Below are 23,526 nucleotides of genomic sequence, written 5' to 3'. Positions count from 1 at the left end.
AATTTGGGTGGGAGATGGAAAAATCTGGAGCAAAAACAAGGCCTTCAGAGCAGACAATGCTACCTGTCGAAGCAGATCTCTTGTTGGGTCCCGATAGCTCCTCAGAGATGGATTCAGAGACAGATGACCAGTCCTATTCCCCCACCAAGGTGTATGCTCTAACTTGGCACGGCTATACTGCTCATATCATGCATATGGTGTCTTGCATTGCATAGTTTAGACATCATATACACAATATTCAACACCATGTTCTTAGTTCAGACATCATATCGAATGCCCTCTGTTTAGCATATAAGTCACATATGTGAATTAAATGATGAGATCCTGATTGCTTAGATAACATGTAGGTGAATTATGTCATGTGATCCTGTTTAGTTATTCATCATATCTCTGAATTATGTTATGCTATGCTATCCAGTTTAGATATACATCATATATGTGAAATTATGTCATGCTATCCATTTTAGTTAAACAATATACATGTCAACTATTTCATGTCCTCTTGTTTCCACACTATCTATTGCATCTGTCTCTCATACAATGTCTGTACATTCAACTATGTTTCCTGTTTATCAACCATTTGAATTGGAGCGGGTGATGCCAGTATCTAGCGGACTAAAAACACAATCTTCAAATAAAATAGTGCTACCTCTTGGTGGAGATAGCAGCCCGGTTGTACATGCACAAGAACCAGCCCTACCACACATAACCCAAACTCTCGCAGATTGTACCCCTACTGCGATGGATAGAGAACCAGCTTCACCCAATCTAACCCCAACCCCAGCCGATAGTAACCCAGTTCCTGTTGACATAGCACCATCTCCACCACAGAGCTCCCAAATAAGAGTAGTTAGTAAGGCAGCTCCAGTGCCCAAAGGGCCAGTACTATCACGGTGAACCCCAACTCCACCAGTTAGTACGCCTATTCCTGTGGAGGAAGCACAACCAGCTAGTCGTAGTTTAGCATCTACCGCATTTGATGTTGTTAAATCGTATGTGCATATCTTCCCATCTTGGAAATATTATACTGAAGATGAAGGAAAATGCCAGTTGCAGGTGTTTGTCTAGGAGTTATGTGTAAGTAATGTTATTCATGGCAATTACTTTGCTTTGTCCCATACATCCTACCTCCATGATGGTTATAATACATCAATTTTTCTCATTTTTCTCTATAGAGAAGGATCGATTTGGAAACTCAGGATGAGATAACCTGTGCTAATACCTCTGCTATCTTCAAGAATGCTTGGTAGCAGTATCGGAATTACCTGAAGAAAAGGTACTTCACCGGCAAAGAAACCCATTAAATTCCCTTACGTTCTCCTGAGACACATTTACTGGACGATGACTGGGAATGCCTTGTTCTGTACTGGTCCCGAACCAAGAATGTGGTAAGGTCTATGAGCTCATTTTCTATTTTTAAGTATTATATTCTTGCGTCTTACTGTACTCTGTTCATGTAGAACAAGTGCCTAAACATGAAGAACAACTATTCTAATTTAAGATTCCATTGCTATCGTTGTTCAAAAAAGCACTAGGCATTAATTGTGCGTTTTGCCACCGCCTTGCGCTTTACTGACCAACGCGCATGCTTATGCGCAGTTATGCATAGATTAAGAGTAGTTATGCGCAATGCGTTTTGCCAACGCCTAGAGCCTAGGCGCGCTTAAGCGCTCCCTTAGGCGCGCCTTTTTTTAATTATGATTGCTTTGCTCTTGTATCACTGTATTTGCTCATACAAACTTATTTTTAAATTGAAGGGTCCAATCAAAACTCCAATGGCATAGCTGGTATGTTCAAGCATATTTCTTTAACAGGTTTGCTCTTATCAATAGCTCTGTTGATTTCAATTTTAATTGTGTATACAGTTGACTTTCATATCATGCACATTACTAGCATCACAACAGAGCCAATAGTGTTGTTGTACATGTAGACCCGTGGTACCCATCTGAAATCTTGTTGTGCCGTGTAGTTTCCCATGCTTTGTATTCTTTCACTGCTGCTTTGTCTTGAACTGGTATGATTTGAACCGTGTCTCTATTTTGATTTGGCAAGACAATGCAGTGACCATAGGACATAGATATATGTTTGTTTGATGCTTTTATTATGTACTAGTACTTGGCAATAGAAGACTTGGTAGTTTAATCCTGTCCACCTTACTAATGAACTGGTTCATCGAATTGAGTTTCATATACTAGTACATGCTAAACTTGTTATGTGTCTGCTTGTTTCTTCTTTTAGAATGCTGACAGAATATTGGGGAAGAGTGCCTTATTAGGCAATGGTAAAGGAAGTAATGCAGATAAGGTTCAGGATAGTGACACATCCTTGTTGGTCTCCAACAAAGCTGATAAAAAAGCTAAGGACGACTATCTTGAAGACAGCGAGACAACCCCAAAGTCTTGTCTTGTAGTGTTCGAGATACTGGCCACTACCACTTGCACAAGCTATTTAAACTCACTGTCTGAATCAATTCGGTTTCTTGAGTCTCAACTACAAGCTGAAAGACACCGATCAACTGTGCTGCGACAAGAAGCGGAAGGACTGCGGAAGTCCCTGGAGCATTAAGATGCATACTTTCTGGTGCAACATCAAGCGTTGGAGGATTTTAGCGCCAAACAGGACAAAGCTAATAATCTTGCTAAGCTTATTGCCAGCATGGTGGATACCCAGGATAGTTTCTTGAGATCTTCTGAAGTTGTTTCAGTTATGCTCTTGTTTTGCTGCCGCGTTTATTTGCACTGGTGGCCAATTTTGACGGCCAGTGTATGTAATATGCTGCTTTGTTCCCTATATTTGCACTGGTGGCGAACTTTGATGCCTAGTGGATGTAATATGTGTAATAGCGGTAATAGGCTAGCGTTAATTGCTTGCTTATTTATTTCCTTATTGTCTTGTTTAGTTGTTTGCTTGTAGTCACTGCAGTTCTTTTTCTGTGTTTTTCTAGTGGCCACAATAGCCTATTTTTGGTAACTAGGCCAAAATAATCATGGCAACACACGAACTGTTGTAACCATGGGCCTCCTGCGGGCCGTATGATCCATGGGCCTTCTTCGAGCCGTTGGATCCATTGGCCTTCTATACGGGCCGTAGGATCCATTGGCCTTCTATACGGGCCTTAGGATCCATGGGACTTCTACGGGCCGTAGGGTCCATGGGCCTTCTACGGGCCATACGATCCATGGGCCTTCTACGGGTCGTACGATCCATGGGCCTCATACGGGCCGTAGGATCCATGGGCCTTCTACGGGGCATATCATCATTTCGCCAATCATGGGCCGTACTATTTGTGGACCATAACAGGCCGTTAATAGGCCGTATTTGATAACTCTATGAAAATAGCCCAACGATTTTTTTTGACATGAAAACGGCCCAACGTATTAACGGTCCACAAACGGGCTGACTGTAACGATGGACTGAATTTTGCCCCCAAGCAGAAAATGACAGTAACGGGCCGTATGTAACCGAATACTGCAAATGAGCCCAAGAATCAATGGGCCCTGAGAAGGCCGAAAGATAACTTGGGCTGGAAACGACCCAATGGAATAACGGGCCGTTAATGGGTATAAAGTTATACACTATTCATTACGGGCCAGTTTCACCACGGGCCGTTAATGGGCCAAGAGTTACAAAGGGCCTCATATGGGCCGAAAGAAGTCATGGGCCACACATGGGCCGGAAGTTAAAACGGGTTGGCATCATATTGGACGGCCCAGATGACGCTAGTGGGCCTAATTTGGAGAGGTCGTAACGGGCCCTGGGTTAGCGGGCTGTAAATGGGCTATATGCGAACAGGCCGTTAACAGGCTTTCCGTGGGCCGGCCCGCCACCTTTTGACCAAGTCAAACGGGCCGGTCTTTTCATAGAAATGGGCCTCCGTTGGGCCGTGTCACGTGTCGCAGTATCATAGGCGCCTTCGATCAAATGAGTGGATGACATCTGTCCCAACGGTGAGCCGACACGTGTTTCCTCCAGCCAATGATGATTTTACACGTGGAAAATCCCCATTGGTCGGGGCTGTTAACGGGTTATCGGATCCAAAACCGGACCCGATAGCTTAACGGCGTTCCGTTACGATGGATGCCACGTGTTGGTCACCCTTAACTAAAGCACTTCTGTGACGCGCAGTTTATCGTCATGGAAGTGGACACTTCCATAATGATAATTTTGGTAATGTCATGGAACACTTCTACGACAACACAGGTATGACTATCTTGATTGTGTCATAAAATCGTCATGAATGTACATGCATGACAAAAAACGCGACCTACTGTGACAAACACGTATCATCACGGAAGTGTTCTTTTTGTAGTGCGGACGCCGACAATCATTTAGATTAGCCCACCTAGGACCGCTTTCATGTATTTGTAATGAAATCCGTCATGTTTATATGAAATCCATCATATTTATATAATCAGGTCGTATTTATATGAAACCCGCACTTGTTTGCACGAATTTCGTCTGGTTGGTTTGAGTTGTTGTGAAAATGTATCCAGCTAGAGTTGGATGGCTGCCTCCCGTATCCATGTCCACAGACTGGTCCCCCCTATCAGCGGACGGATGCGAGAGGTTTTTTTGGGTTGCCGTTGGAGATGCCCTAACCCCTCCGCTGAAGGAGCATCGAGCACATGAACAATAAGAAAGTTCTCCCTGACATCGCTTCTCCTTGATGATTACGAAGAATAGCGGTTGTAGCTCCCCTTCCATCGTCCATATAGCACGCATCAACAACCATAGATGAGTTAGATGTTACCCAATGTCATCAATCACCTTAGATTAGTTAGCTGTTATTGCATGTATCACCAATGCAGTTCTTGGCGGGCTAGAGATCCCACTTCCCTTAACAACTTCTCTCTTTTGCCGCTAGATATACCATGAACCCACAATGATAGAATCTTGTAGAGTCAGATGTTGAACACTTGGTGACTGCCGACGTTGATCCCAAAGTAAATTTTCAAAAACGATGCTGCCAGATCTATCAGAATCAAGTGCTTGATCAATTACCTCCTTTTGCCCCAGAACTCTCCAAACTTCTCTAGCTATTGTGCATGTGAACATTAGATGGCGGACCGTGGATATCCTCTGCCCCCTCTGACAAACGTGGCACTGTCTAGAAATAGGAATATGTCGATTTGCTAGCACTGGCAAGCCTAGGATGATTCCATGTAGAGCCTTCCAACCAAATATTTTGATTTTACTAGGAACACTGAGTTTCCATAGGTTTTTTCCAAGCCGGAATAGTAGTGGAAGGACCGCCATCTGATCTTTTGAGACGCCCAACAAAGTGATGCATCCATTCATTGTAGTATGTTGATCGAACCGAAAATTTGTAATATTTTGTTTTCTGCAAAGCAACAAAGCCATCGGTCAAGTTTGTACTTAGAGTTATTCCCATAATCCTTTCAACATCCATGGGAATAAAATAATCTCCAATTATTTACTCATCACAGTATCCTGTTGATGGGTTTATAAGATCTTCAACCGTATTCTTGGGCTTGGTCTATTCTACATTTCGGCCGACTAGTAATTGAACTTAAGAACCGCTCAAAACAATGTAATTGAAATTAGGACAATTAAGTATGCAATATTAGTATTAGGACTTTTGTTTCACATTTATAATTGGATTGTTTTTTTTTCTTTTGGGTCATCCACTTGATTGCTCTAGTTTCCATCACTTTTTCTTGATGGATTGAATGCAGTAGAAAGGTAGACATGAAGGGGATGAATTGTGCAATCTTATTTAGTGCTCGCAGTGTAGATTTATCTATACCTACTAATAAAGAAAATAGGTATTTTTTGTTCCATCATGCTATTTTGCAGGAAACCCCTTGATGTTTCTAATAATAAACTCGAAGTCTAGTTCTAAGTCAGATTTTTGTTTTTATAGAACCCCCCTAATATTCTCATCATCAACCCGCGGGACAAATTTAAGTACGATTTTCATTTTTGCAGGAAACCCCTCTAATGTTTGGGTTAATCAACCCGTAGTACATATATTTTAAACACTAACTCCAAATTTAACATGTTATATGTGAAATTTAATTAAAAATGTGTAGAATATGAATATGATGTCATTTTATCTGTTAGCCATTGGAAAAAAATGGGAGACGAAATAAACACCTGAATAAATTTTGAATATAACTGTTAAGGATAGGATATAAGAAATGAATTTGAATTTTATTAGGGTGCAAGCTTAATCAATGGTGCATGATCCGTCTTTTTTTTATATTGGTGCCTATCCGGATTGGAAATGAACACAGGAGCAAAACCAAGATTGGAGACGAAATAAACCATCTATAAACACATGCAAGCCTTGCCAAAACCTCAAAGAAAAAAAAGATTTCACATCTTACGCCGAGAGAGAGACGCCTTATAATTGACAACATTGGAACATTTTGTGATTGTATGGGCACTAAGGCCACCATTGGCGAGGATGGGAAGGATGATAGATGGCAACACGGATGGGATGCCATGTGTTAAAATAAAGGGACTCTTTTGCTAGTACAATAGATAAGCACACAACGATGCGAAGAGAAATGTTATCCCCACTCCAACCAAGATAGAACTTCTACCAAAAGTTTATTGTGATATTTTTGTTCAAATAACAATTAAGGTGAAGCAGGGTCAGGAACAATGAATCTCTTTATAATAAACAGATCCATTTTGCAAGTTCGTTATTAGGGGTAGTTCCTACAAAGAATTAGACTAATGATGTATACAATGCTTGAATTGTCGATGTAGATGCTACATAGTGGGTTCTCATCCTTCAGAGGCAAAGATTGAATCACTTAGCCAACATCCAGAAGCTATTGGCACTTTGTTGAATCGAAATAAAGAATACCACAATGGGACCAGATGACATGTTCCAACAAATTCCATGGTTAAATAAAAAGTGACTGATCAAAAATAAATATTCAAATATCCCGGTCTTTTGTTTGTGATAATACGTGCCTCTCATTCATATCATAAAGATCATAGTAGAAGTCAAATAGACACCAACCTCAGAAAACCGAAAAGACAACAAATGCTAGACTTTGCACAAAGGACTACTAACCAAGTAGGAAAATTACAATCATGATAAAAATATCTTGTGAGCTTGACATCAACTCCCGTAACTTTCCCCCTGCACCACCATACAACAACCACCAAAGAAAAAAAAATGACGGATCACCTTCTTATCCATTGACGCGGCTTCATCACATATATGCAGTTTTGCGGATCTCCAAGGTGGCTCACCAAAGGTGAAGCCCCTGCCGTCGAACAAATCAGACATGTGTAGCACCTCAGACTCGATATCAAACTCCAGATCTGACACCTATGCATGACTAAGACGTTGTAGGAGGAAATCATACCTGCCAGTCACCAATCACAAATCCAGCATATGATCCGTCTTACAAATATCGTTCATGCAGACCACTATTTGCATCCGCTCCTCCACTACCTCCCAAGCTCCGCGTTGGTGCTGAAACATACGCCCTCACAATGGTGAAGCCCGAGGACAAAAGTTTGACACAAGTATGCCACCACCACCATGACACCCCCGCTTGAACAAGTTAGTTCCCAAATTCTCACCGACCATAGAGTTGATTGCCTCGTCAGGTGAGGAATTGAAGCTTCTTTATTCAGTGTCGTCGTTGCCGCCGCTGAAGCAAAGACGTCGAACGATCCAAAACCTAAGCTACTAAGGCTCTAGAAACTAAAGCTACTGATCTGCATGTGCATGTGCGGGATCCAGCTACCCCCTCACCTCAGTCGTCGGTGAAGGGTAGTCACCGAAGGACGGCGCCGGAAGGCATTCCTGGTTGTAGCTAGGGTTCTAGTCCGTACACACGAGAGGAAAAACTGTTTAGGCTTAATTTTTTAGTCACCTGACCATCAGTCAGTCATCTAGCATTGCATACAGTGGCACAGTTCTTTTGGCTGCTTCTTCCAGAATCTTAAGAATCAATCCTTCACACAGCTTCTCCCAGAATCTTGTACTCATATTTTTTTTTACAATCCTAGCTGTTCACATCCTAACTAGTTAGGATTGTAAAAAAAATGGGTACAAAATTCTGAGAGAAGCTATGTGGAAGGTCGATTCTCAAGATTATGGAAGAATCAGCCAAAAGAACCGGGGCAGTATGTTTGATCAAATGAAAATAAACCCTTTTTTTTGTGGCAACGGAAAACAAAAACCCGAGTTTTTTTTCCTCCGTGAAGAGAGAGGCGAAGGCCGAGCAGGCAGGGTACTTTGCTTTATGATCGTAGCTGGGCCGAGAAAAAAAGCCCATCGGATCCGATCTCTCGGCCTCGGGGGTATTGCTCCCTTTCCCAACTTCGCAACCCAAACCCAAGCCGATCGTCGTCCAAGGTTCCTTCTCGCGTACACCAAACCAGAAAGAGAGCGGCGGCGGCGGCGGCGGCGGCGGCGGCGAGGGCGACTGCCATCTGGGCTACAAAGAGGGTGATGCATTCGTCGGGTGGCGAGATGGAGGCGGTGGAGAAGGCGATGCGTGACAAGCGGATGGAGGAGAGGGAGAAACGTGAGGCGGTGATGGAGGAGCGGATGGCAAAGAAGGAGAAGGAGGAGGAGGCGGAGAAGGCAAAGAAAGCGGCGATGATAAAGGCCGCGAAGGAATTTGTTGAAGCGACAGGGAGGAAGATCTTAGAGAAAAGGGGGGGACCACAGGATCCCTGGGATCAGTTTCGTGGATTCTGGACGAGTGTTTGGGGCGAAGGCGGCTATTTTGGTAAATTTGAGGATGAGAGTGAGTAGCGTAACCTCTGCCTACACGCGCTTTGGTTTCATTTACAGTATTATTTTCCTCCCCATCCGTCCTACTGACATTGTGACATGTCATTGATGCAGCTACTATCCCCTCCATGCGCTTCACCTTCTCTGGCGATGGCTCAACCAAGAACACGCTGCAGTTCTTTTCAGTCAAAGTTGCAGAAATTGACCAGAGTTTACAGTGGCCGCTGGATGTGTATGGGTTCTTTTCCGTACGTGATGTGGTGGATCACAAACGCAACATGATCTTCTCCTGCGACAGGGATAACTGCCAGACCATCAGCCAAGAGGTTCGTCACTATTGGTATCTGTCTCAAAATCATTCTTTTTCAGGCGCCATATTAGTAAGAATGTAACACATTGATCCTTAGTACAATGGTTATAAGTACTTAAAGTTATGACAATCATAGATGCTTCTAAAAAAATGTAACGATCCAATGTGAAGGCTTTGTTGTTCATATAAGAATAAATATGCAAGTTTGGTGGTAATTTCTTGTTTGTGCGAAATTTCAATGCCAGATGCTTATGGGCTATGGCATCTCTTCATGAAGGAAAAAAGAGCTTCCAAGATATAAGCAAAGGAGCTCATGTCACATGAAAGCCTCCAAGCCAGCCAAACTTTAATTTTTTCGAAATTTATTCAATTCACCACCGCCACTACAAATTGTTTTGTATTTTCACTGGCCAAAATGTCTTGTTAGAACAATTAATAGTTTATCAATATTAATAATTTATTTTGAACTTATCAAATTGTTTTAAAAGTGCATGTAGAGAAAATGCTGCCCTTATGTAATGGTTCATGCAAGTGTTGGTTTTTTATCTTTGTAATTTTCAAGGAGCGTTTGGGAGGTGTATAATCATGTTTTTTTATCCATATAAATGGCTCTAGACTGGAATGCAACGGACAATCTCATAATTAGTTGAAATTAAAGCTCTTCAAGTTTTGATTGTGATCAACCGGATGTTGTCCTTTTTAGGGCTTTATTGAACGCCTTGTGATGGGAATTAGGCCTAAACTTGGGGTCATATTACGTCACTTTGTGCTTATCATGAAGTGCATATGCAAGTGGTGAGTGCTGATAAGATTTGTTATCCTGCAGCACTCCCTCATCAATAGTAGAGCAGGCATTTTGTTAATGCACAAGTTTGAATTTGAGTATGATTCCGTGCATCAAATTAGTGCATGTTTTCAGGTATATAGAAGTCATATGGAAGAGCGCCTGTAACATTTAACCAACTCTTGATTATTGCGTTGAGAACTCCACAACCCTAACTTGTGCTCCCAACTCCCGCACTACGTAGTCCATTGTCTGTCTGTCCCTCAGTTCTGTTTGGGACCAGCGTTCTCTTTGTTTATGTAAGTAGTATCTTGTGTTCTCCTTTGAAAGTTTGCTTGAAAGATCTTCTGGCGCAATATGCAAGGAATTAGCAAACAAATAATTTTGAACAAGACATGCTTAGTGTGGATATACGTGCAACTGAACAAATATACTATTATTTGTCTGCCGGACACTTGAGCATTAAGCTAATATTTTTGTCCCGTCATTACTGTAATGTACCTCACAATCTTTATACAAACAACAACAACAACAAAGCCTTTAGTCCCAAACAAGTTGGGGTAGGCTAGAGGTGAAACCCGTAAGATCTCGCAACCAACTCATGGCTCTGGCACATGGATAGCAAGCTTCCACGCACCCCTGTCCATAGCTCGCTCTTTGTCGATACTCCAATCCTTCAGGTCTCTCTTAACGGACTCCTCCCATGTCAAATTCGGTCGACCCCGCCCTCTCTTGACATTCTCCGCACGCTTTAGCCGTCCGCTATGCACTGGAGCTTCTGGAGGCCTGCGCTGAATGTGCCCAAACCATCTCAGACGATGTTGGACAAGCTTCTCCTCAATTGGTGCTACCCCAACTCTAGCTCGTATATCATCATTCCGGACTCGATCCTTCCTCGTGTGGCCACACATCCATCTCAACGTACCTCACAATCTTTATGCTATGCATTTTTAATAAAGTGCACGATTTTATGAACTTTTTTTCATTATGCTGCTCAATGTTTACTTTGGCATTTTGGACTGACTTTTTGTTTAGACTGGTTTCTTTAGTCTGAAGGGCTTCCAAGGTATAAAGCTGCTAACTGGCCAAACTGTGATTGTAGGCTCTTGCTTCTTACATATGCTGATAATTGTAACCTTCCTCACATTTATCTCTTTCGGATTTCTAACACATGTCACATTGTCACCATAATTATGTTCCACCTGTCTTTTTACCAACAGAGACCATAATAGTTTGGTTATGTTTCTTATTAATTACTGGTGAACTTTACATATTAATTAATTAATTGTGTGATGCAGGATCCATATCTAACGCTGACAGGTCCAACCCGTGCTGTTGTGGTGTCATCAGATCCTTCGTACTTTGAGATTGAGCTGAAAGTGAAGGGCACTGCTGAATCTGAGGATAAATATTTAAGCCGCCTAGTTATGACATACAGGACAGGTTTTGTGGATAGAAGTTTCACTAGTGAGCTTAGCACTCTGGAGATGGCATTCGAAGAGATCATCCGATCTGTGGAGGCCACAATCAGTGTAAAAGTCGTTGGTGGATCATGGCCAGATGGTTTCCGTGGTGTATTTTGTGCGAGCATCGATGACATAGCTGGCTGGAAAGTCAAGTTGCTGGAATGTGGAGATGATAGATTGCCTCTTGATGCTGATGGCAACATCAAGCTTAGATGCAAGGTCGTTTCTGTTGGACTTGAGGGATTGCTGAGGATTTCTGTCATGGCACACTGTATTAATGGGGATCAGGTTGTGGAGAGTCATTGCAGAGAAGATGTTAAGAGTCATGAAGTAGTGTTTGAACCCAGGAGATCGGGTACAAGCTCCAGTACTGAGCTTAAAATTGGCTCTTGCAGAATGGAAGTTACTGTGAACTGGTCCCTTTTCTCTTATCAGCTGTAACTTAACTGGCCCATCCTTTAAGCAACAGCTGTCGTATTTTAAGTGCTATTTTGTGCCACACTAAACAAAGTATGTATTTCTTATTGCTGCCTGTATGAGTAAAGTTAGATTTTCATCGGTGCTGTGTTGGCTTAATTCTAACAGTATCTATGTATGCTAGCAGAGTTCAACTTATCTTACAGAAACCCTGCCACATTTACTGCTACAATCGTAACATGGGCGTATATACTATTCCCTCTGTCTCAAAATGCGAGACATTTTTTGACACTATTAAAAAACATCTTCATTTTGAGATAGAGTATTATCTATAAGGTTTCATCATTCTCCTATCCTTCATTATATGATTGCAATATGGAGAACCAAACAGAGATGAAAAGCTGGGAGTTCCCTTGCTTTTACTGTCTTTGGTCTTGAGGCTTACAATTTGGAGATCACTTTTGTTGAAAAAGGGATATGCTGGAATTGAACTGGGAGCTTAGACAATCTGGGCGGCCTGCTAGGTCATTACCCGGACAACAAATTGCCACCAACCAGACTGTGCATAGCTAGACTGAGAATGCTATCAAACACACCTTAAGCGGCTGTTACATGCATACGGCACTCCAAAACATGATGTCCAAGTTTGCCCGATGACTTCACGTTCACCGTGAGCATCTTCTCGCCGCTGCCCGTCCTGGTCTCCTCCACCGTGGGGAGTTCCTCCGGCACAAATCCGATCATTCATTGGGAAAGAAACACATGATGATGTTGACAGAAATCAAGCAGATAATTCTAAAAAAATAAATAAAAAAATCAAACAGACAAAACAAGTCTGAATACGAGTTCAACATAACTGAGAAATAGCCGGCGTGCACAGCCATCCCTGAGCACGGCCTAGCTACCAAGTCTTAATAGGAGTACAACATAGCTGACAAATAGAGCATACAGCCGGCGTGCACAGCCATCCCTGCGCACGGCCGAGCTGTCAAATTGTCCTAAACACACTTACATGTGGCCGGCATGCACAGCCACCAAATCCAAATCGACATAAACAGTAGTACTATAGGGTTAAGCCCAATAAGAGATAGAGACCAAGTAGCCATCCATTCATCCCTGCGCACGACGGGGCCGGAGTGCCTGCTCACCAATTGTCCGGGGGATAATCTTGGTCCAGCGGTATGAAGCCCGGTTCAAGAACAGGCATTCCATAGGCCGGGGTTCGCTGATGCACCGGCGGGATCAGATGAGATTTCTCGATCCTCTTGAGAACACTGAGTCCATTTATCATATCCAGGAAGCTGTTGATATGGTAGATTCGGTCGTAATCCTTCATCTTGTCTCTGGTTCTTAGCAAGCCACCATTGAGGCCTGCTTCTAAGGCAACTTCACACATGACGCCCCAGCTGCCAATGCGCTTCCAGACTCTCTCTCTAGGCAGGTCTGCAATGTCCAGGGGACTTGAATCCTCTCCATATTGGATCCTCCTTACTAGCTCATCAAAAACATACTGGAATCGTAGTGCTTCGCAAATAAGCGTGAAAGCTTTTTCAACCGCCAGCTTCAGATTTGTGCTTCTCACATCATTCGGGTGCCACGTCCAAATTGTGTCGAAGATGAACTCTAGAGTTTCGCGACCACCCATGTCAACGCTGTATCATACAGTACTAGTAACCTCAGAACACAAGAGATAAAATCAATATGAAATGTTAAACTAAATGGGTTGGGGATTCAAAATTGTTATGGATTTCAAACAGGAAACGTGAGAGTTTAAAACTATACGACATTTCAATCAATTGCCAAAATTTAAACTATCTCCAGACTAGTAGGTCATTTGTATCATATGTTTGGCATCCAAAAGTATTCCTGAAATGCTACTAGTACTTTCATACACGAGTACAACATGAAACAGCGATGAACTAAACAAAACATGTATTGAAAAAGGGGAGGAAACATACCTGTGCTCATGTCCCCCATCAAACCTATAATTTACAACTTGGCCCATGTCGAATGACGGCCACCCCAGAGAAGGTGTAAAACGGTACCAAGGCGACCACTCGCCATCCAGCTGCCTTGTAAATCCCAGTAGATAGAGGTCAAAGTCCCTTATCAGGAATTCCACTCTCGCATAATCATTGGTGCTTGAAAAGAACACGACACGGAAGTAGCTATGACCGTTAGTAGGATGGTTCGCTGCATTTGGGTATGGGGTAATTGGCTTTCCGTAATACTCCCTCCGTCCGGAAATACTTGTCATCAAAATGGATGAAAATGGATGTATCTAGAACTAAAATACATCTAGATACATCTATTTCAATGACAAGTATTTCCGGACGGAGGGAGTAGGTTGCAGGGCAGATCTTTGTTAACCGGCGGATGATTATTCGCACGAAATTCTCATAGCGCTGGGCCAGGTCGTCTTCTTCTCCATGCGGTGGACGTCCGATGTCAAGGTGGATGACAGGAACGTTCTGGCCATGACAGAATTAGAAAACAACATGAGATGTGCAAGTCTATTATGATTAGAACACATTTTCAATCCGATATTAAATTCAGTGAAAAGCGAATCAAAGTTGCAGCAGAGTGCTGCTATGCACACGATACTCTTGGACGGTTCTTGGACGATAATGCAAATCAGACCATCTATATAAAGGACTAGGTGCAACACAGCCAGTGGATTAAACATATTGTCTCTGAATCGTCCAGCAGTATCGTCTGTGAAGTAGTTTCGGTTGCAGCAGGTGCACAGAGTCGTGGGCTGAGCTCGCTCGCTGAGCATGCGTGCGCTGGTCCGAGAAGAGCACCCTAGCCAGGCCTTCAGCTCAATCACCAAGGGCGTCATCTTTCGCGGACGAGTTCATCGCGTTGTGTTAACTCTTGCGCGCTCGACTTGGCGTGGCCCACGCGGCGTGGGTCGGTGGGTTGACTCGCACGACTTGAATCGCCGAGTACGAGTACGAGGTCGCCAACATGCTCGCATTCCTCGACGACAAGGTGGTCTCGACTCCGACTGGTTCGCCGGCCGTAGAGAAGAACTGCGACCGGCAAGCTCAGGAGGCGACGAGATGCACAACGGCCTCAGATCCGTGTGCGCAGGAGCCCATCAGATGCGAGGTGCATGGCAAACGAGAAGTTCCACCGCCTCTACGTGACCACGCCGACGTACATCAGATGTTTCATGCGAGGTGCATGGCAAACGAGGTGCGTGGCCCCACAACCATCGCTTTTCGCTTGCACGGTCTACGTGACCACGCCGACGCGGTTTGTGCCGGAGGAGGAGGCTGTGCTGGACATCCTCGTCGGCTGCCTCTAGCACGAGCTACAACTACCACGCCAAGCGCTAGTTCTAAAATGCTGGCTGGGATGCTCACTACAGGAAAATTCCGTTTTCCCGTGTGTTAGGCTATAAGCCGAAAGCTATATTTCGAGTACTCGGCTTATATGCATCTAAGCCGTGTCTAGGCAAAAAAAGCTCCCGGCAAATGCGAAGGACTCGGCTTATAGCCATCTATAAGCCGAGTGTAGAAAAAAGCCCTCGGTTTATAGTGAGCACACGGTATCTACAGGAAAAAGCACTCGGCTTCCAGCTGGCACTCAGCAAAGACATCTGCCACGTGTCTACAACGGAGGTAGCTGACGGCGCCGTCACAGAGCATCCTATAAGCTGTGTGCCGCGGGATAGCACTCGGCTTATACAGTATGTAAGCCGTGTGCCCTGAGATAACACTCGGCTTATACAGTACGTAAGCCGTGTGCCGTATGATAGCACTCGGCTTATATGTTGGCAACCCATAAAATTTATGGAAAATTGGTTTAAAATGATCATTGCATTTATCTTAACTATTTATTGTTATTTCTTTCTCACCCAATTTCTCCCGACTAGTTTTATGGGTCTTATTTTTGAAACTCCCAATTTAACGCCGCTTTATGATCACATGCAAAAGTAACTAGTGTACTCTCCTGACCCCCTAGGTTACCCATATTATGATCACATGCAAAAGTCACTACTGAAAATTCACTCTACACCCAATGATTGGCTCTTTGCTGGGAGCCAAAACACGGTCGGGCACTCGGCAACCCGAAGTAGGTGGCTGGGCCTGCCTCACCCTCGTCCGCACAAGGCCTACGCATGTCACAAGGAGATCACATAGGATTTCTCATGCCGCTTCTGGGCATGATTTCATCTGTCACCTTGCATATCTGCAATTTCTGACGCAGAAACCATAGCAGTGCAATAAATGTCTCAAATATTACAGGCGGGTCCGAAAAATGTGGGGGCCTGGCACGTGTCATTCGAAGGCCTCCTTTGAGAGCATAAGAACTTCTAGGCCAACAGAGCAACATGACCCGCACTGCCTTCACAAACCCGACACGTTTGTTGACTAGTCATGCTTAAAGATCATGAATCTTACCATCTTACCTTCTCGTGCTTGAAGTGTTCTCAGTCAGGACAAGCAAGCCCAGTGACTCCCACTACGGCTCATGGCGCTTCGACCTCCTTGCAACAATGATCACTCGAGGTAGTTGTCTATGTTTGTGCATTGTTGATGCTTGCGTCTTGTCTTTGTGCTTCTCAACTTACAACTTGTGCATTGTTGATAGTAGAGCCCACAAGTGTTGATGCTTATATTGTTCATACTTCTTAGCTTCAATTTGAACCTTATATGTTGATGCTTGTTGACTCTTGTGCCTTATCAATCATTTGAAACTTAACTTTGAAAACTCATGCGTTTGATAATGGACTTATAGGTTTGCATCGTGGATGCCGTTGACGGTGGGCACACATGCTACGGTGGAGCACATTGCATGTTTGAGGTTCATGCTTGGTGTGAACTTGGAACTCATGCTTTTGTTTGTGAACCTTGTTGGATATGTACCTGTGTGGACTTTGGACTCATGGTCAATTTGTTATGGTTGTCAAGTTGTAATATATTGTTGTTGTGAACCTTCGTTGGTTATATATTACTTGCTGGATCTATATTTGCTGGACATGTTGCTTGCTGGATATATAAGCCATGTTGCCGCTGCTCGCTGAAGCATGTAGAAAGAAAAAAGCAATCTGGCCTATAAACCGAGTGTCCCAGGGACATGGCACCCGGCTTATAGGCATATTATGCCACGGGAGCTGTATAAGCCGAGTACTCCAGGTGCCAGGCACACGGCTTATAGGCATATTTGTAACAACGGCTGGACTATAAGCCGAGTACAGCAGGAGTCGGCACTCGGTTTATATGTTTATATAGAAACCGTGCGGCTCATTTTGGCACTTGGTTTATAGATAAAATGTGTAGCGCTTGTAGGCACTCGGTTTATACATAAACCGTGTGGCTTCAGTAGACGCTCGGTTTATACATAAACCGTGTGGCTTCAGTAGACACTCGGTTTATACAGACAGTGACATGTGGCCGTTATCTTTCAGCTGCCGTCATGTTACTTTAGTAAGCTGAGAGCCTCGTATAAACACACAGTTTATACATAAACTGAGAGTTTTTGCACTGGCACTCGGCTTATACCTTATAAGCCGATGGAGTGTAAACCGTGTCATGTAAGCCGGGTATTTTACTCGGCTTATATATAAACCATGTTTATATCAATATAAGCCGAGTATATTGGGTACACGGCTTTAAAGTTTTTTCTGTGGCTATAGCTGTACGCGGTGGTGCCGTACATCTAGGACCGGCGTACGTGCGCATTTTTTGGACCAACTGAATTTTATTGACCCGAAACAATACTCCAAAACCCACGGTAAAGTACAAATCCGGTCTCCACATAGTGATGAAGATGCTCACAACTCGTCCCTTTTTTTTCTTCGATTTTTTTTGAAACCTAATAATTTTATCGAAACTAAGATGCTCACAGCTCGTCTTTTTTTTTCTTCGAGATTTTTCTTTTTTTAATTTTGTCGAAAGTAAGATGCTCACAACTCCAACAAGCTCAAAACACGCCCAAAAATAAACGTGATATGTAGTACTGCAAAAAAGTGATGTGGTAAAGAAAAACACACACACACACACAGAGAGAGAGAGAGAGAGAGAGAGAGATCCGCATGCAAGTGGTGCTGGGCATACGCATTCGCTGATACTTTTGAGTTTCATGCGCGCTGCCCAGGCCGGACGTGTGGGAAAGAACTCGGAACACGCACAGGTCGTCCAAGCCAAGCAGCCGGAAGCCGGCCGGACGAGCGAGGCGAGGAGGACCAAACGCCGACCGGGCGCTCGGAGCCAAGACAAGAGGAAGCAGGCGACACATAGGAAGCGATGGCTAGCTAGAAAATACGTGCTCCACCCTGATTTTCTGCAAGGAGGTAGAAACTTACGTTTAGGCTTTGCTGCCGCGGGGCGCACATGCGCTGCTGGTTGAGATGTTCATGTCCAAGCGGGTCGACCTGCTGCTGCACCGGCAGCTGGTTCGCCATGGGAAACCAAGCGGCGAGGTTGGGGAATGGGGAGGCACGGCACCACTAGAGAGTAGAGAGTAGAGAGTAGAGAGGATGTGGGTGCTCTTTGTATGTATGGGGGAACACTGAACTGAAGCCATACGCCTGTGCTGTGAGTTATATGGGGGATGTGCAATTGTGTATTTTTCAAAAAAAAATATTCTTCCATCACTTTTTCTCTGTACATGCATTCACTTCGTCTCATTGCTGCTGCGACGCATTCAAAGAGGCTGGCTGTGGGTTGCTTGGCTTGGGGACTATGGTCGTAATAGCAGTGCAACTTTGGGCGGTAGGCACGTCACAGTGCAGAGCACTTCAATATCCCTATGGACGAACTAGGCAATCTGCACACAGTGTGCAGAGCACTTCAATATTTGTATGAACGAACTTGGCAATCTGCCTACTGCAACATTTGTCATCACCACTTGTCAGCTGGTTGATGGATGGGAGCAATGGCTCTGCCCCTAACATGTACTCCCTCCGTCCAGAAATACTCGTCGGAGAAATGGATGTATCTAGATGTATTTTAGTTCTAGATACATTCATTTTTATGCATTTCTCCGACAAGTATTTCCGGACGGAGGGAGTACTACGTATGTAGGCTGTCTAGCAGCGGGGGCACCGGAAAAGCTAGCTCATTTGTTTTTCCTTGAAAGAAAACCAGTACTAGCTCATGTTGCTCTTCATTGGCGCTCCGTAGGGATGGACGTGGAATTTGTATTGCTTTGCTCCCATAGTCCCATGCTCTTCTTGTCGTCTCTCTAGCCCCGGCGCTCGTAAAAACAAGGCAAAAATTACATCGGTAGAGTAAAGGCATAAATTACAGAGTACGGTGGAAGCTTGGTTGAGTTGAGCCACACGGTCTGCCTCGGTCGATCGACTGGGCATCTTTTATTATTTTCCAACTTTCCAGTAAGTGCAAGAGAATAAGTTTAAGTAGAGAAAAAATAATAAGGCTTATCTCACCTTAAGCTCATGGTGTAAATTACTGTACGAAGTACTACCACTACCACATAAATGGACATCACAGAGCTTCAACTATTGCTTCAAAAAAACTAAACTGTAGTTGTAGTTTTCTGCTATGCTATACTCGGAAGTTGTGGTATGTGCATTTTACTCCTTTACCCTACAGCACTCTACGGTGGAAGTGTGCAAATCAATGGTGAAACTTTGATTTTTTAGGGTGTGGTGAAACTGCTGTTTTGGATCGGCCGGAGTGTCGCTTGAATGACGTTGCCTTTTCAGGAGTCTGTGTGTGGCCTCTTTTTTTTTAGGGTTGTGTGTGGCTTCATTGAAGCGTGTTGTGTACGTATACACAGTCCCTATTGCTTGCTATTCAAAACCAGACGACATAACTGTAGTAGATATAGTGAGAGGAGACATAAATTGCAAGGATAGAAGAGAGAGGAGACGCAGCAGACGGGGACGCCTACTTGCAGAAGGGGAACACCAAGAGTGAGTCGCCACTATGCTTTCATTTACACATTCCCAAATTTTGTTCTTGATAAATGCCACAAGCTACAAGGGCGTTTATTCCGCAACAGGCCAGGCCGACGGTGGTCCATGCAGAATTATGCAGTTGAATGATGTCCATGTCATAAAGTCGTGGTGCATCGCAAGGGGCACCGTATGTAACTATGTATTGTCGCTAGTATTTTCTTCGTATGCATTTGCTAGGGGCGTGTTTGGTTCCAGTTTGGAACAATAGTCGCATTGCATAGCCTTCTCAACCCAGCCTGGTTGAGGAAAAACAGGCCCTAATACGCCATAAACAAGTTGTTTGGTTGCCTGCATTCCTAGTCCCTGCATTAGGTAATACCCAAGTGCACTTTGTTTGGTTGGCTGCATTAGCCCTATCGGCATATGAACACGGTGTTTGGTTGCATACAGCGTACATGTCGTGCTTACCTTGTACCCTAGTTGGTGACCTTACCCACAACGATCACAGCAAGCACACCAACGCCACAACACAGCAATGGTGACGAACTGGGCGAAGATGATGAAGTTCTTCAGCTTCAGGCCGAACTGACGATCCACCTTAGCAGCTTCCACTTTGACAGCTCCAACCTTGGCACTGCCGACACTGCTGCCTCTGTGCTTTCGCACCCAGGCGGAGTAAGCTTGTTCTGCTGCCTGCCTAGTCTTGAACCCTCTATAGTTGCAGTTGCTATACGATGTCACTTGTGCATTGGCTTCTTCCCATGAACTATAAACCCCTGGAACCTCATCGATGAACACGGCTTACCACTTGCCCTAGCAATGCACAAGAGGAAGAGTTGAAGCAGCAAATCAATGGAGCACAAGTAGCAAGCAAAGTAGCACAGAAACAACAATGGAGCAGAACAGAAGTAAAGCATGCATGATCATACGGCATAGCAAGTTCAACCTAGCACTACCTTGGTGTTAACCTACTACCACATCCAAAAGAGGGTGTCGTCCTACCACCGTAAGTTCACCATCAGCGTGAGGGGTTAGTATATACCACCTCACCAAAATATACATACCATCAAATAGTTTTTGAGCCCTAGCTACACAAAATGTACGTCGTCTTCGTCATCGTCGTCGCCACCGCCATCGCCATCGGGGATCATGCACGCTCACAGGCAGCACTACTCTAGTAGTAGTGCTTGCCTAGCCAGCTCCTGAGCCACAGCACCCTGTGAGCGTCAGCCATGGCAACGAACCCAACACCCTGGGCCTTGTTGTCAAGCAGGTGGCTGAGAGCTGCCATGAGAGCCTCGTCGCTGAATCCACCCTGGGTCATGACAGTGCCATACAGGTCAGGGTGGACGTCAAGGGGCTTGCACTCCCTGATGGCTGTTGCCACCTCCTTCACCGCCTCAGTCATGCTGCAAAAGACATTGATCTCCTCCTCCATCAGGCCTCCTCTCTTCCTCATCCTATCATGGTTGGGGTCAAATGGCTTGTCGAAGGGCTTCGCAGCGGGCTTGTCAGGGCCATCAAGGACCTCGACGTCCGGTGTCCCAGGGAAGTCTGGCATGGGAGAACCAAGAGGCTCACCCAAGCCCATGGCATGCTTTCCAGTTGCCAGCCCGAAGGAGAAGACGTGTTGCATCTGGTTGTAGTTCTGGATGGGTGTGTTGAGGAACTCAGCGTCCCTTGGGTGGTCCTAAGAATGAAACACAAGTGTTGTTAGTTGCGATTAGGGGTAGGCAATGGTGGGCAGTATGAAAAGGAAGAGGGCTGTGAGCTAACCGCGACATGGCCGGCGGAGTGCTCTGCCTCCGGAACTATGGAGCAAGTGTTCTCATCCCCTGAGGCGCCGCTAAGGTCTCTCAGCTTGGACACTTGGATCCATCGACTTCTCCACTTCCTCAGGTGGTTGTACACCTGGGCGGCAGACACCTCTTGCCCACAGAACTCGAACACCTGCTTCGCAACGGTGTTCAAGTGCACCTCCTTGAAGCCCTTATCAGTCCTAACTCCACTAGAGATGAGCTCACACATCTTGTTCAGTACGAACATGGACATGAACGGCTGCCACTTCATGTTGTTCGACCTACCATCCTTCTTTGCCTTTGCTGCTGCTAGCTTGATTGCAGCGGCAGCAGCAGCAGCAGGAGTTGGCTCAACGAGCACTACTGGCACATAGAGGGAATCAGACTCAAACACCTCTGAATCAGGTGCCATCTCGGAGATAGGCTGCGAGTCCTGGACAAACGATGGAGCAAACTGGCTGTCGGACAGGATAATGGCCTGACTAAGATCTTGCGTCTGCGTGGTCATGTCCTACAATTGTAGCACACATTGACAGTGAGCATAGCACACTACATACCGGAAAATCCATGAAAGCAGGAGCATACATGTACATGGTTCATCACTATCATAGCAAGCACATGCTTCATCACTATCATACTAAGCATACCAGACAATCTATAAGCAGAGACATACATCTACAACTAACAACATGCTACAAATGGACTACCAATAGCTACAAATATCATATATCTAAGCATGATTCAACACAAGCACAAGGCTCAACTTCAAACTGTACTACTAATCTAGCCTACCACATGCTTGAACATCTAGCCCTACCACAAATTGCAACCGCAGCATAGCAACCAACCATATGAGCTCACAGATCAGACCACTAATCAACCATGCATCTAGATCAAACCCTAACTGCAGCTCAGATCTAGCTACAAGGAACAGAGAGAAAGGGGGATTGAACTCACAGAGGCCATGGCTGCAGCTTGAGGACGAGGGGGACGGTGGTGGAAGATGAACGCCGGCCGGTGAAGGAGCTCCGGCGCCGTGGACCGCCGGCCGATGAAGATGCACCGCTTACCTGCTCATCGGTGCCGATGCCCGTCGGCGGGAAGGTGCGAACGGAGGAAGAATGATGGCGGGAATTGGGGCGGTGAGGGAGGGGCTAAATAGGGGGTGGAGCGGCGGTAGGTGAGCCAAAATCCTCCCGTTGATTTTTCAGCGACGCGGGCGAGCTCGCGCCATCTCCCCTGCTCGCACGAGGGGAGAAGCGCGTCGCCCTCCCCTGCCTCGCCCAAGCCAGGCTCGCGAGCTACTGCCGAATCTTGCGTTTCCTCTGGGCCTGGCCTGTAGGTGCTTTAAGTTCCGTGCAATGCTGGGCCTAATGCGGGCAACCAAACACGCCCTAGAGGTTTCTTCTTATGAGCTAGGAAATAGAGGTTGCTGAATCAGCCAAAGAACTCTCTCGAAATAGGCTTTCGCCCCGCTTTATAGATAAAACAACGGTTCATACAACCAGCATCCAGACAACATATAAAGAACGACGGCTGGGGCAACAACACAATCATGCCCACGAAAACATAAGAGAAACAAAAAAAATCATCTAGTGGCAGCCGCCAAGCGGCGCTACGAGGACGATAGTCAACGCGCTGTAGCAAGAAGCGCATCCATCATGAGGCCAAGATGATGACAGTCACGCTGCCTCGAGAGCGGGTGACAGTACTGCAGAAAAGTAAGGAATTTGATGGAGTCAAATGTCTTCCTCAGAAAGACCTTCTCAATCACCATTTTATTACGCGTCGTCCAAAGTGTCCATGACAACGCCGCAAAGATAAGCCAGAATAACTGGCAATGTTGTGTAGCCATGTATTGGAGGAACGCCGCGAGGTTCAGGGCCTTCCAGTCGGGCCCCAGTGCCTCACACGAACGCCCATAAAACCCGTGCCGCCGTACAAGAGAATAGGATATGGGTCCCAGTCTCCGATACCGCGCACAAGGGCCACAAGCCATCACCTGGGCCATGCCGATTAAGTACCTCTTGTTGGGGAACGTAGCAATTTCAAAAATTTCCTACACACACGCAAGATCATGGTGATGGCATAGCAACGAGAGGGGAGAGTGTATGTCCACGTACCCTCGTAGACCGTAAGC

General features: G+C 45.1%; 2 protein-coding genes across 2 annotated transcripts; one reads left to right on the top strand and one right to left on the bottom strand.

Moving 5' to 3' along the window:
• The first annotated feature begins 8,320 nt into the window (after positions 1-8,320).
• On the top strand, positions 8,321-11,852 carry LOC123045774 (uncharacterized). The gene is made up of 3 exons (XM_044468949.1): positions 8,321-8,747; positions 8,849-9,060; positions 11,127-11,852. Exons 1-3 carry the CDS (start codon positions 8,447-8,449, stop codon positions 11,733-11,735), a joined length of 1,122 nt encoding a protein of 373 aa, XP_044324884.1. The 5' UTR covers positions 8,321-8,446; the 3' UTR covers positions 11,736-11,852.
• Positions 11,853-12,553: 701 nt separating this feature from the next.
• On the bottom strand, positions 12,554-18,221 carry LOC123041548 (uncharacterized). Its single transcript, XM_044464146.1, has 3 exons — positions 18,028-18,221; positions 13,670-14,182; positions 12,554-13,363 (listed from the first exon to the last, which is right to left on the bottom strand). Exons 2-3 carry the CDS (start codon positions 13,966-13,968, stop codon positions 12,856-12,858), a joined length of 807 nt encoding a protein of 268 aa, XP_044320081.1. The 5' UTR covers positions 13,969-14,182; positions 18,028-18,221; the 3' UTR covers positions 12,554-12,855.
• Positions 18,222-23,526: the final 5,305 nt, after the last annotated feature.

This window comes from Triticum aestivum, chromosome 2B (assembly GCF_018294505.1).
Source record: "Triticum aestivum cultivar Chinese Spring chromosome 2B, IWGSC CS RefSeq v2.1, whole genome shotgun sequence".
NCBI lineage: Eukaryota > Viridiplantae > Streptophyta > Magnoliopsida > Poales > Poaceae > Triticum > Triticum aestivum.
This window is presented reverse-complemented; position numbering and strand designations above follow the sequence as displayed.